At 40.1% G+C, this 11,683-nt stretch overlaps 1 protein-coding gene across 2 annotated transcripts; it reads right to left on the bottom strand.

The window, feature by feature from the left end:
* Positions 1-2,954: 2,954 nt before the first annotated feature.
* On the bottom strand, positions 2,955-10,892 carry LOC127296309 (uncharacterized). Of its 2 annotated transcripts, none has more exons than XM_071819334.1 (9): positions 6,607-7,792; positions 6,436-6,514; positions 6,265-6,336; positions 5,770-5,862; positions 4,518-4,587; positions 4,342-4,433; positions 3,713-3,754; positions 3,477-3,557; positions 2,955-3,377 (listed from the first exon to the last, which is right to left on the bottom strand). In XM_071819334.1, the coding sequence occupies exons 4-9, from the start codon at positions 5,839-5,841 to the stop codon at positions 3,297-3,299; spliced, it is 438 nt and encodes a 145-aa protein (XP_071675435.1). In that variant the 5' UTR covers positions 5,842-5,862; positions 6,265-6,336; positions 6,436-6,514; positions 6,607-7,792; the 3' UTR covers positions 2,955-3,296. The 2 variants fall into 2 exon arrangements, with proteins under 2 accessions (XP_071675435.1, XP_051182309.1); XM_051326349.2 differs by lacking the exons at positions 2,955-3,377; positions 3,477-3,557; positions 3,713-3,754; ... (3 more) ...; positions 6,265-6,336; positions 6,436-6,514 and adding exons at positions 7,967-8,047; positions 8,205-8,246; positions 8,893-8,984; ... (3 more) ...; positions 10,635-10,706; positions 10,790-10,892 and having other exon boundaries at positions 7,380-7,875.
* Between the last annotated feature and the right edge of the window lie 791 nt (positions 10,893-11,683).

Genomic DNA, 11,683 nt, shown 5'->3' with positions numbered 1-11,683 from the left:
CCTACTTCATGTGTCTCTTACTGAGAACACGACTTGGAAAATGCTCATGGATTATAACCTTGTTGCTGGGCTGAAATTTTTTATGAAGGTGGAGCAAATAGGTGATGCAGAGAAGAAGCTAACATGTGATAGTTGTAATGCTCAAGTGTGTAAGGTTAAGCGGTTTGTGATTGAAAAACTGTTGTTGCATTTCATCTCAAGTTATAGTTCAAGTTTTTTCTGGCAAACGGATGATACAAAGAAAAAATATAGGTTGACAAAATGAAATATAGTTTATCGACCCAAAGATTAAGGAGGGCTTGGTATTGAGGTACTAGAACTAAAGAATAAATGTTTTTTGAGTAAATGGTTGTTCAAAATTCTTACTGAGGAAGGAATGTGGCAAAAAAAAATTAACTAATAAATATTTGAAACATCAAACGTTGGCACAAGTGGAGGCTAAACCCACTGACTCTCCCTTTTGGAAAGACCTTATGCGAGTGAAGAATGACTTTTTCCGTAGGGGTTTTTTCAAAGTGGGAACGGGGGATTCAGTTCGTTTTTGGGAAGATATTTGGTTAGGTAACACTCCTTTAGCATTATATAATATAGTGCAACGAAAAAATATTATGGTGGCTACTGTGTTAGCACAAACCCCTTAGAATATTACTTTCCGGATATCTTTAAATGATTACAAATGGAATCAATGGCTAAATTTATGTCAGCGTCTTATGGGAGTTGAATTATCCAATGATCCGAATAAGTTTGTATGGAAACTTAATGAATCAGGTGTTTTTACGGTCAAGTCAATGTATCTAGATTTAATGCAGGGACATACTGTTTTTCTACGCATATACTTATGGAAGCTAAAAATCCCTCTCAAAATCAAAATCTTTATGTGGTTTCTCAATAACAAAGTCAAATGTTGTATAGTTTCAGATTCATTACAGTAACAACATTTTTGACACCCTTTCCAATTTGGCTGAAGTAGATTATGTGGTGTATGATCTACTTAACATATAATCTCCCCCCTCCAACTAATATCACCAATATGTTTGGTAAGTGGCTTAATGGGGTAGACAAAGATGATAAAGCAAAAAATAAGAATTGGAATTTCAGCTGTGTGTTGGTCAATTTGGACCAGCCGGAATGACATTATTTTTAACAAACAAAAAGGAACTATTTTTTGCAGGTTATTCGACGAGCCACATACTGGATTCAGCAATGGGCCTTTCTATCACGAAAAGATAAAAAGTTGTTGACCCTTACAAGCACAGCGAAACACAAACACAAAGAACCTAGAACAACCTAAGATCACCATAACCCATGAAGATCTCCGGAGCCATGTGTCATCATCTCATAACCTTTAGAGAAGATCCCTGCAGCAGAAAGAACTACAACCAAGCGCAAGCAGGTCATCATCTTCGACCACGGTACAATTGCCACCACGCTGCTTCCTCCTTCCTTGACACCAGCGCCGAGAAGGCATGGACACCAATCCAGCATGCCTGTAGTAGCCATCGCCATCTTTGGCTTTGAGTACCGTGAAAAGTGTCCCTTCCGGAAGGAAGGGAACTCGAGTCAACCGACTGGTCCAACACCGCGGCCGGGCCATCCACCCGGGCAAACCAGGAACTCCCTCCGGCATCAGCGCCGAGGAAGAAGAAGAACAGCAGCAGCAAATCATACCGACAAGGAGGAAGAAGGGTATTTCTCCCACCAGCAGAACGCTCGACCATCTGGCCGCTTTTGGCGTCGACACGTCGAACCGCCTCCTCCCCTCGCCACCAAGGCCGGCCGGAAGAAACTGCACAACGTGAAATCCGCAAACCACCAGAAGAACACAAACCCTAAAAAGGAAGACAGTGGTGCCATCTCCTTCCTCTCCCTCGCCACCACGGCCGGCCGAGGAGAAGGCAACAACATCAGCACTCCTCCGTCTCCAGAACAAACTCCGCAAACTCCACAACAGGGTCGAAATTCGACCGCGCCCGGGGAATCCACCCTCCCCAGATCCGCAGATCTGAGAGGAAACCAGGCCAGCAACTCGCCGGTGCCGCCACAAATGGCTTTGCCCAGATGGGGATCGGGCTCTAGTAACCTTATTCCGACGCGACGTTGCCTCCACCATCTCGACGCCGTCCCAGTACACCGAGCGAAGTCTAGGCCGGGCGCTACCCGACGCTGCAGAGGGACCCCCCTCCCCCCCGCCGCTGCCGCCACGCCACCGGGGCTTTGCCCGACGGTGCCACCAGCGGCGGCGGCGGGAGAAGGGGGTGCGGTGGGGGCTAGGGTTGGGGGTCGTGCGGGAGGGCTGTTTATCCTAGTGATACCCATCAAAACTTGATTTGAAGTTTTTTCACAGTAATTCGGAGAACGAGGCGTGGTTTCCTGCTCTTCTCTGCTTCTAGATTTATACATTAAGTATATTTTGATGTTTTCCTTGTATTTTTACATGCATCGGGATCAAAAAAAAATATGATCTTTATAGCGTTGTCCAGATGAATGACTCACTTTTAAGTGTTAGAAGTCATTTGGACTTTCTTTTCACGCTTGTGTTGCAAGTTGGTTCCATTAGTGAGACAAGTGCACTAGGACAAGAAGCATATATTCTTAGACAGGGCAGCTTTTCGTGGTTCTCAAGTACGCAAGAGGAAGTTACTGAACATCAAACTAAGGTGAAGAAAGAAAAGGTTGCATCTGCGTGTAAATCTTTTCAAAAGCTTTTCCAGGATCAGATTTCATCACGGTTAATGAGGGGCATGATGGTTACACGAAAAAAATGCTTTGTGAAGAGACTAGATTACCTAGATCAGAATGCATGGTTAGGCTATTAGCTAGGCTTTAAGTTCAGAGTTAGTATGTCAGTTGTGAGAGAAAGAAAGATCCACTTCATAATGTACTTGCTGCCAGGGAGTATTTATGATATCTTTCTCTATGTAAGCGCTGTTGTAAGTAGCGGTAGGGAAAGTGAATAACATCATGCTACCATTTGTTCATTGAGAAATTTCAATATGAACAGTATGATGGGGTGGCAGTTCAAAACAACAGAATGGTGAGTCACATTATGCATGACAGACCATGGTCACAGAACAGAATGGTGAACACCATAAATTCCTTGTAAGTCAAAAGTTCCCTCAACACACTCCAATAATCTCCAAACCACTTGATGTGGTGATTAACTGAACAAGCACTAACTGGGAGTTTGGTAGCAGAACAAGACTCCAAAGATGCTGCTAGCTACACCCCCTCCGTCCTGATATGAGATTTTTTTTCGGGTCACCAGGCACCATCCAGCTTAGTCCGGAAATTTGCAGCTAGGACTCCTGAAGTGAAGCCTTGATGAGCTTCTCCGTGAGTTCTTTAGGAAGCCCCATTACACTATCCATTGTACCGACCTACACAGGTTGCAATGTTGAGATGCAGTTGACAACTTTCGCAGACATAGAAATATATGGTCCAACCTAGAGCCAGATCATGTAAAGGATGCGACTCACAATGGATTCCACGAGGGGCGAAGTCAGCGGATGCTCCACTAGAAGGCCACCAGCTACGTAGAAGACACTGCCCTCTTCAATCTGAGACATACACGAGTGCAAAGTTTCATTGAGAAATCAGATGATTGGAAGAGTGCAGCATGTTCCATAACGTACACTTCGTTTCTTGAGAAACCGGGAAGGAGCACTGCACAACATGCCAAATTTGAACTGGTGGGTGTGTTTTGTTGACTTACCAGGCTATCAATTACTTCATCGGGTATCTTGTGGAAGTAAACCTGCTCAGGAACAATTATAGTGGAAAGTGTGAGGACTCAAGATGATGAGAACATGGGATTATATTTATAACTGGATTCTGCATATTCATTAGGATCCATTAGCTGTTGTGTGCCAGTGGTAAACAGGGTTATCTGAGAAAGCACCTAATTTCTGATTGGAATCTACAAAGGTAATATACTACTTCTGTGCTCAGCCATGATACAGTAAATCTAAATGCTAAATGTCAAATTAGTCTCGAAGCTTCAAGATGGATTTCAACTTTATAGAAGAGCACAAGAGCACCTGATCATTAGGAGAATTGGCCCATCAATTTTTGAAAGTTTAAAGCTATCCTCATACAGGTTGTGGTCAGCTGGTCATGTTAGCACTGCATGTTAGGTCACTCCGTCACTGTCATTTCATCAATTTAAGGGGACTGAAAGCGGGACCATATTTTAACAGTAAGCTAGAATTACACCAAATCATGTTACTGAAAAACTGATGTGAATTAAAAATCCAGAATTCATGGGTTAGGTACTCATTCATGCATGAAACATCAGAGGAATAACATTTGAAAAAGAAAACATCAGGGGAATCTGGCTATTACTTCAGATTTATCCCATCCTTCCATTCTAACACAACTTTTCACATTTGTAACAACAACAGATCCAATTGTTGAAGCATGGCTTTGGGAGTAACCTGTAAGCAGTACATGGTTAAGCGGACAAGTATAACATGCCATCTAAGTAATTTGAGCTCACACACGAATACTTGAAGACAAACCTTGGATGAATTTACGTGCCCCTTCTGGAGTGGTAGGTTTTTTGCGAATAACTCCATCATGGATCACAACCTACATCAAAAAAAATTAAAACAAGGCGGAAGGGGGTAAATAAGCACTGACATGTATGCATACACACGGTAGGTGCAGCGGCATGCAACACAAAGGGTATATATATTCCACTGTTTTGAGAAAATAAATTAATATTCAACTATGAATGCTACCATTTTAATCACGGATGCCATAACGTGTCTACAAAAACTAGTTTGTCTCTCCAATTTTAACCAAAGTAATTAGTCATTAGCAAGAAAAAAATTGGATACTAAACAAAAGACCTAGATGTGTCCTGGATTATAATTATCTAAATTCCATAACCAAAGACCCGAACATAATGAAATCACATATGAACCTAACTGCTATTCTTGTCTGTGTAATATCTGGATTATCTGTGGGAAATATATGCAAACGCCAAATTTTGTGCCTCTTGGCATGGATTATTATCTGATCACTCCCAGAACATTTAATATCCAATGCCAAAATATAGCAGACATGTTGGATTATTGGTGATATTGTCCTTCTAGCACCATATGTGTCCAACTCCTAAACCAAATGGGGATCACTAAAGTCTCTGGGCATATATCTTTTTTAAAAACGAAGGGAAAAGTTTTGCCTTATCCATTAATTAGAAGAAAATGCCGAGATAATTAGCGGAAAACCGGGCAAAAACCATACAACCCCAACGCATGGCCAAACCCACTAAAGACCCGAGAACAAAGGGCCGAACTCAGAAAGCCTAATAGAAGACGCCAGAACTGCTATGGGAGGAGCAGGCATGGGACGCTCCAACGAAGATGAACATGCCAACCCTCCAGGAGAGTTGTGCCACCGCAACGCCAACAACACAATATCAAGAGCAACTGGACCATATATCTTGAAACACCAGAAGAATGATTGTGTGCATCAATCGGTGTACAGGCCGGGGGCTAAACACTTAAACTCCTTTTCAAAAAGGAAAAGAAACACCAGAGCAAAAACTGACGTGGCAGTAGCACTAAATCTTGAAATGCAGTGGTAGCATAGGCATGTAAGTACAATCAGGCAATAATGGCTCTTTCCAGGTTCACTCCCTGCAGATTCTAGAAATTTATTGTAAAAGTGACTACCATTCTGCTATATCCACATGAAACTAACATCACAGTTGTGACTAAAGAGTGCTTTTGAAAGGGCTTGTGAAAAGGAATTTCAGCTACATACTTTGTCAGCAGTGATCAACAAGGTAGTCTCTTGAGATTCAACAATATCTTGCATCATCCCATTTTTCACCATCTTCGTCAATATTGCATCTGCCTACAGCATGGATATAGCATTGTGAACACTACTAACCGAAGCATAACCAGAACTTCAACTGGCACAATTTGACCATTTCTTGTTTTTCTTCGTTAAAAGAAGATATATAAATGAGGTGCCAAAAAATAACACAAATCCCTTTAAACAGGTAGTAACACATGCTAACCACCCTTGTTCTTGATAAAAGAAGGACAAACCTTTCCAAGTGACAACCTGCTACAAATTCGTTTTATCACCATAAATAGTTAATTAAAAACCCTGCTGCGAAGCAAACTTCACTCTTACCTAAATTATGCATTCGTTCTTAAGAACTTTTCTGTCTTTCCCCAACCAAAAAAATTATAACAACTTTACAAAGATAACAGGACCTAGTTCTTGAGTAAGAGGAAAAAAGGAATTTACTTTCTCGTGAGCCAAGGCGACCACCAGTTCCTCTGGCTTCTCTATTCTGATCTCCTCGTCAATGTCCGCGCTCTAAATCCCAACCGAGGGGAAACAAGAAAACAAAAGAGATAAATCGCAAGAAAAAAGATAGAGTAAACCTTTCGCAGAAAAAAGGGGGGAATCACGTACAAGCACTGTGAACTGGTAGGCGGTAGCCCATCTCGGAAAGAATCTGACGGCGCGACGCCGACGCGGAGCCGAGGATCAGCTGCATCATTCAATAAAACCAAGGTAAACATACAAGCCTGGTTAGGGAATGAGATTGACCCAACAGGCGGCGGTGAGGTCGGGGGTGCGTACCCTGAGGCGAAGAGACGGCCATTCTTGAACTCACCGAGACGGAGGAAACAAGGGAGAGGAAGGGAAATGTCAACATTGGAGGACTGACAGGAAAGACATTGGAAGATTGAGAGGTCCTCTGATTAACTCTTCGGTCCATCTTTTTTTCTTACCAAAGACATCACGACGATTTAATAACTAAAAAATTCCCTGAATGTTACGTCCGGAGTATTAGTTTTTGTCAAAGTCAAAATTCGGAAAAATTGACCAAATTTATCTATATCAACATCTATGACATCAAATCAAATATTAATATAACAGTATAATTTATTATGGGTCGATGATAATGTTTGTTTGAGGTTGTAGATGTTAATAATTTATTATAAAGATCCCTTAAATTCTGTTGGTGGACAACCTATAACTTTGACTATGATTTGCTTATAGTATGTCCATAGAATTTGTATAAATGTATATGAACTGAAATAGATTTGTACGACAAATGCAACAATACCATTTATACATCCCAAAAGCACATAATTTTGTACATATTTATTACTGGTTAAAGTTGTGCATCAAAAACCGCTCGGAAAAAAAAAGCGTGGCTACGATAGGAGGGAGTACTTTACAAATACTGACTTTGGACAAAACTAGGGTCACATTGTCCATGATTACAGGAAAACAAAATCTGGACGGGTCCTCCTGCCACACAATGAACTGAAACCCACCTGCTCTACTAGCGAAAACATGAACTGCCCTATTGGCTTCCATAGGACAATGACTAAAAATGACATGAGTAAAACTACAACATAAGATGAGCAATCCGCGATAGTTCATCACTGTATAGCAGCTCTCAGAGAGAAAAGGGGCAAATAAAGCAACACACACGTTTTAAGATAACCATGCACTATGTTCTTCTGAAAAATGTGATATCACTTGGTCCATCATACCTTAACGAGTCGGTTACAGGAGAAGGCTCCAAAAGGGATGTTATTACTACCCAACAAACTTAACTACCAAGAAGATTTCGATCGCTACAATGGTTCAGTTTATCAAAGTTGGTATGACAAAGCTGATGACGGTAGTCAGCTTTTTCGCCTCATTTGCCAGACAAGATGGGTGCTTAATATGTTCATCGCGAGAAGCCAATAATGGAGATTTTCCAACATGAGATTTCTGCGTAACCAGCCAGCTTAGTCCGGATATTTGCAGCTAGGACTCCTGAAGGGAATCCTTGATGAGCTTCTCTGTGAGCGCTTTAGGAAGCCCCATTACACTATCCATTGTACCGACCTGCACAAGGTTGCCATATTGAGATGCAGTTTCACAGACATAGAAATACATAGTCCAACCTAGAACCAGAACATGTAAGGATGCAACTCACAATGGATTCCACGAGAGGTGAAGTGAGTGGATGCTCCACTAGGAGGCCACCAGCTACGTAAAAGACATTCCCCTCCTCAATCTGAAACATACAAAAGTGAAAAGCTTCAATGAGGAATCAGATCATGGAAGTAGTGCACACACATTCCAAAACGTACACTTCGTTTCTTGAGAAACCGGGAAGGGGCACTACATAACATGCCAAAATTAAACTGGTGGGTGTGTTTTTTCTGACTTACCAGGCTATCAATAACTTCGTCAGGTATCTTGTGGAAATAAACCTGCTCAGGGAAAATTATAGTGGAAAGTGTGAGGCCAAAAACTCTGCGACGCAGAACTCAAGATGATGGGAACATGGGATCATAACTGGATTCTGCATATTCATTAGGATTGATTTGATATCAATGGCACCTTATACTTCCTTTAAGCGCCCAAAGAGTTATCAGAGCGTGCACCTAATTTCTAATGGGGATCTAAAAAGTTAATATACAACTTCTGAACTAAACCATGATACAATGAATCTAAATGGTAAATATCAAATTGGTCTCAAAACTTCAAGATGGATCTCAACTTTCTGAAAGAGCACAAGAGCATCTGAACATTAAAAATGAATTGGCCCATCAATTGACCTGAGACAGGTTGCGCTCATCAGCTCATGTTAGGTCACTTTTATTTTATCAACTTATGGGGACTGAAAGTTGGAGCAGATTTTAAAAGGAAGCTAGCATTACACCAAATCATGTTACTGAAAAGCTAATCTGAATTAAAATCCAGAATTCATGGGTTAGGTTGCTCCTTCAGGAAAAGATGACAATTTAAATGAAAACTGATACTTGTGTCAAAGAAAAACTTTGGTACTCATTCAGGAATGAAACATCAGACGAATAATATTTGGATAAGAAAACATCAGAGGAATCTGGCTATTACTTCAGATTTATCCCATCCTCCCCTTCTACTACCATTCTTCACATCTGTAACAAGCACAGATCCAATTGTTGCAGCATGGCTTTGGGAGTATCCTGTAAGCGGTATGTGGTTAAACGGACAAGTCTAACAAAACATCTAAGTAATTTGAGCTCAAAGACGAAAAGTTGAAAAGACAAACCTTGGATGAATTTACGTGCCTCTTCTGGAGTGGTTGGTTTTTCACGGATAACTCCATCATGGACCACAACCTCCATAATGAAAAAAAAAATTAAGACAAGGTGCAGTGGTGGTGTGGGGAGGGGGTTAGGTAAATAAGACTAACATGTATGCATACACATGGTACGGGCAAAAGGGTACCGATATTCCTCTATTTTCTGAGAACATAACTATTCAGCTATATCGATTTTAATCACTGATGTTATAACATGCCAAGAAACACTAGTTTCTCTCTCCATTTTAACAAAAGCAACTAATAATGAGCAAGAAAAACCAAACATGCCATCTCTGTTTATAATTATCTAAATTTCATATCCAATTTCCCTCAAAAATATCATACCCAGAAACCAAAACATAATTAAACCATGGATGAAAATGACCAAGTGACATATCAATACGGTCCAGGAAAATACCACTTTTATGCCTCTTTGCTTGGATCCAAATATTATGCAGACTCTTTCGGCCTAACTGCTACTCTTGTCTGCATAATATCTGGATTATATATGGGAAAGTATATGCAAACACCAATTTATGCCTCTTGACATGGATTATTATCTGAGCATTCTCTGAATATTCATATTGGATGATTGGTGCTATTGGCCTTCTAGCACCATATGTGCCTAACTCCTAAACCAAACAATGGTCAGGAAAATGTCTACTACAACATAGACTGGACCATATATGCAGAAACACCAGAAAAAAAACTGGTAAGGCACTAAATCTTGAAGTAGAGTGGTAACATAATCATGTAAGCACACTCAGGTAATGATGACTGTTTCCAGCATTACTCCCTCCAGATTCAAGAAATTCAGTGTAAAGTGACTGCTAATTTCTTCTATATCCACATGAAACTAGCATGTAGCATCACAATTATGACAAAAACTGCAATTAAAAGAGCTAGTGAAAGGGGAATTAAACTACATACTTGATCAGCAGTGATCAGCAAGGTAGTCTCTTGAGAGTCAGCAATCTCTTGCATCATCCCATTCTTTGCCATCTTCTCCAATATTGCATCTGCCTACAGCATTGATGTAGCATCGAGTGAACACTAAATAACCGAAGCATAACAAGAACTTCAACTGGCACAATTAAACCATTTCATATTGTTTTTTTTTGTTAAAAGAAATATATAAATTAGTAACACATCTAAAGACCTGATATAAATTCGTTTGATCACCATAACTAGTTAATGAAAAACCTAAAAACCACAGCTCCGAAGCAAACTTCACCCGAGAAATTAGGTATTCCCTGTCTTTAGAACTTGTCTTTCCAAAACAAAACAAAAAAACTAGAACAAATTTACAGAGATAGCAGAACAAGGATCTTGGGTGAGCGAAAAGGGGAAATTACTTTCGCGTGAGCCAAGGCGACCACCAGTTCCTCTGGCTTCTCCATTCTGATCTCCTTCTCGTCAATGTCCGCGCTCTAAATCCCAACAGAGGGAAAACAAGAAAATAGAAGAGGTAAATCACAAGAAAACATCTGGAGTGAACCTACTTCAGAAAACGAGGGGGGAAATCACCTACAAGTAGTGTGAACTGGTATCCCATCTCGGAAAGAATCAGACGACGCGAAGCCGACGAGGAGCCGAGGATCAGCTGCATCGTTAACCAAAACCAAGGAAGCCAGGTTAGGGAGGAATAGGGGGAGGGGCGGCGGCGGCGGTGCGCGCTTTGCTTACTCTGAGAGCCGAAGAGGCGGCCATTGTTGAACACCCAGACACCAGGAAACAGCGGAGGGGAAAGGACAGGTTTACGGAAAGAAGATTTTTGGGTTTTCTTCCATTTATCGTCGGCACAATAGCCGGAAAACATTCGGGCAAGGCCTTTTGCGGCGCCGGTGAAGCCAACTCCCGACGGGCCGGCCCAATCACCTGGAACGCTTAGGCATTTATTTTTCTGAAAAACGAATTTTGCTGATAAGCCCATGTCCGTTTTTCTTCAAACTATTTTATTTATTTCCTTTCATAAATGTACACCGATTTTTAAAAATCCTTAAATTAAATTATGTTAAGAAAATTGAAAATATATTAATAATTAAAAAATTATTGTGATTTCAAAATGTTCAAGACTTTGAAAAAAAACATTCATGAATATATAAGTTTACTGATTCGAAAAATGTTCATGAAAATTCAAAATCATTCCAAATTAAAAATTTATCACGCCTTTAGATGTTTGCTGATTTCAAAATAATATTTCATGAATTTGAAAAAATGTTTACGGATAAAAAAATTCATGAAATCAATAAAATGTTCCAGTTTTTAAAAATGTTCACGACTTCATAAATTCGCTAATTTTAAAAAATTCATGAAATTGAAAAATATTTGCGAATTAAAAATTGTTCATGAATTTGAAAAAAAAATCGTGTATTAAAAAAATCATGAACTTGAAAAGATGTTCGCAAATTTTAAAATGTTTGTGCATTTAAAAATTATTCCTGAATTAAAAAAAAACCGGTTACAAGAATTTAGAATGCTCGTAAATTATTAAAATAAAAAGAAAAAGGAAAAAAACGAACAAAAAAAACAGAGCAAGAAACAAGAGGAAAAACCATAAACTGGGAAAACAAGAGAAAA

The sequence above is a fragment of the Lolium perenne genome, chromosome 4 (assembly GCF_019359855.2).
Source record: "Lolium perenne isolate Kyuss_39 chromosome 4, Kyuss_2.0, whole genome shotgun sequence".
NCBI classification, from domain to species: Eukaryota; Viridiplantae; Streptophyta; class Magnoliopsida; order Poales; family Poaceae; genus Lolium; species Lolium perenne.
This window is presented reverse-complemented; position numbering and strand designations above follow the sequence as displayed.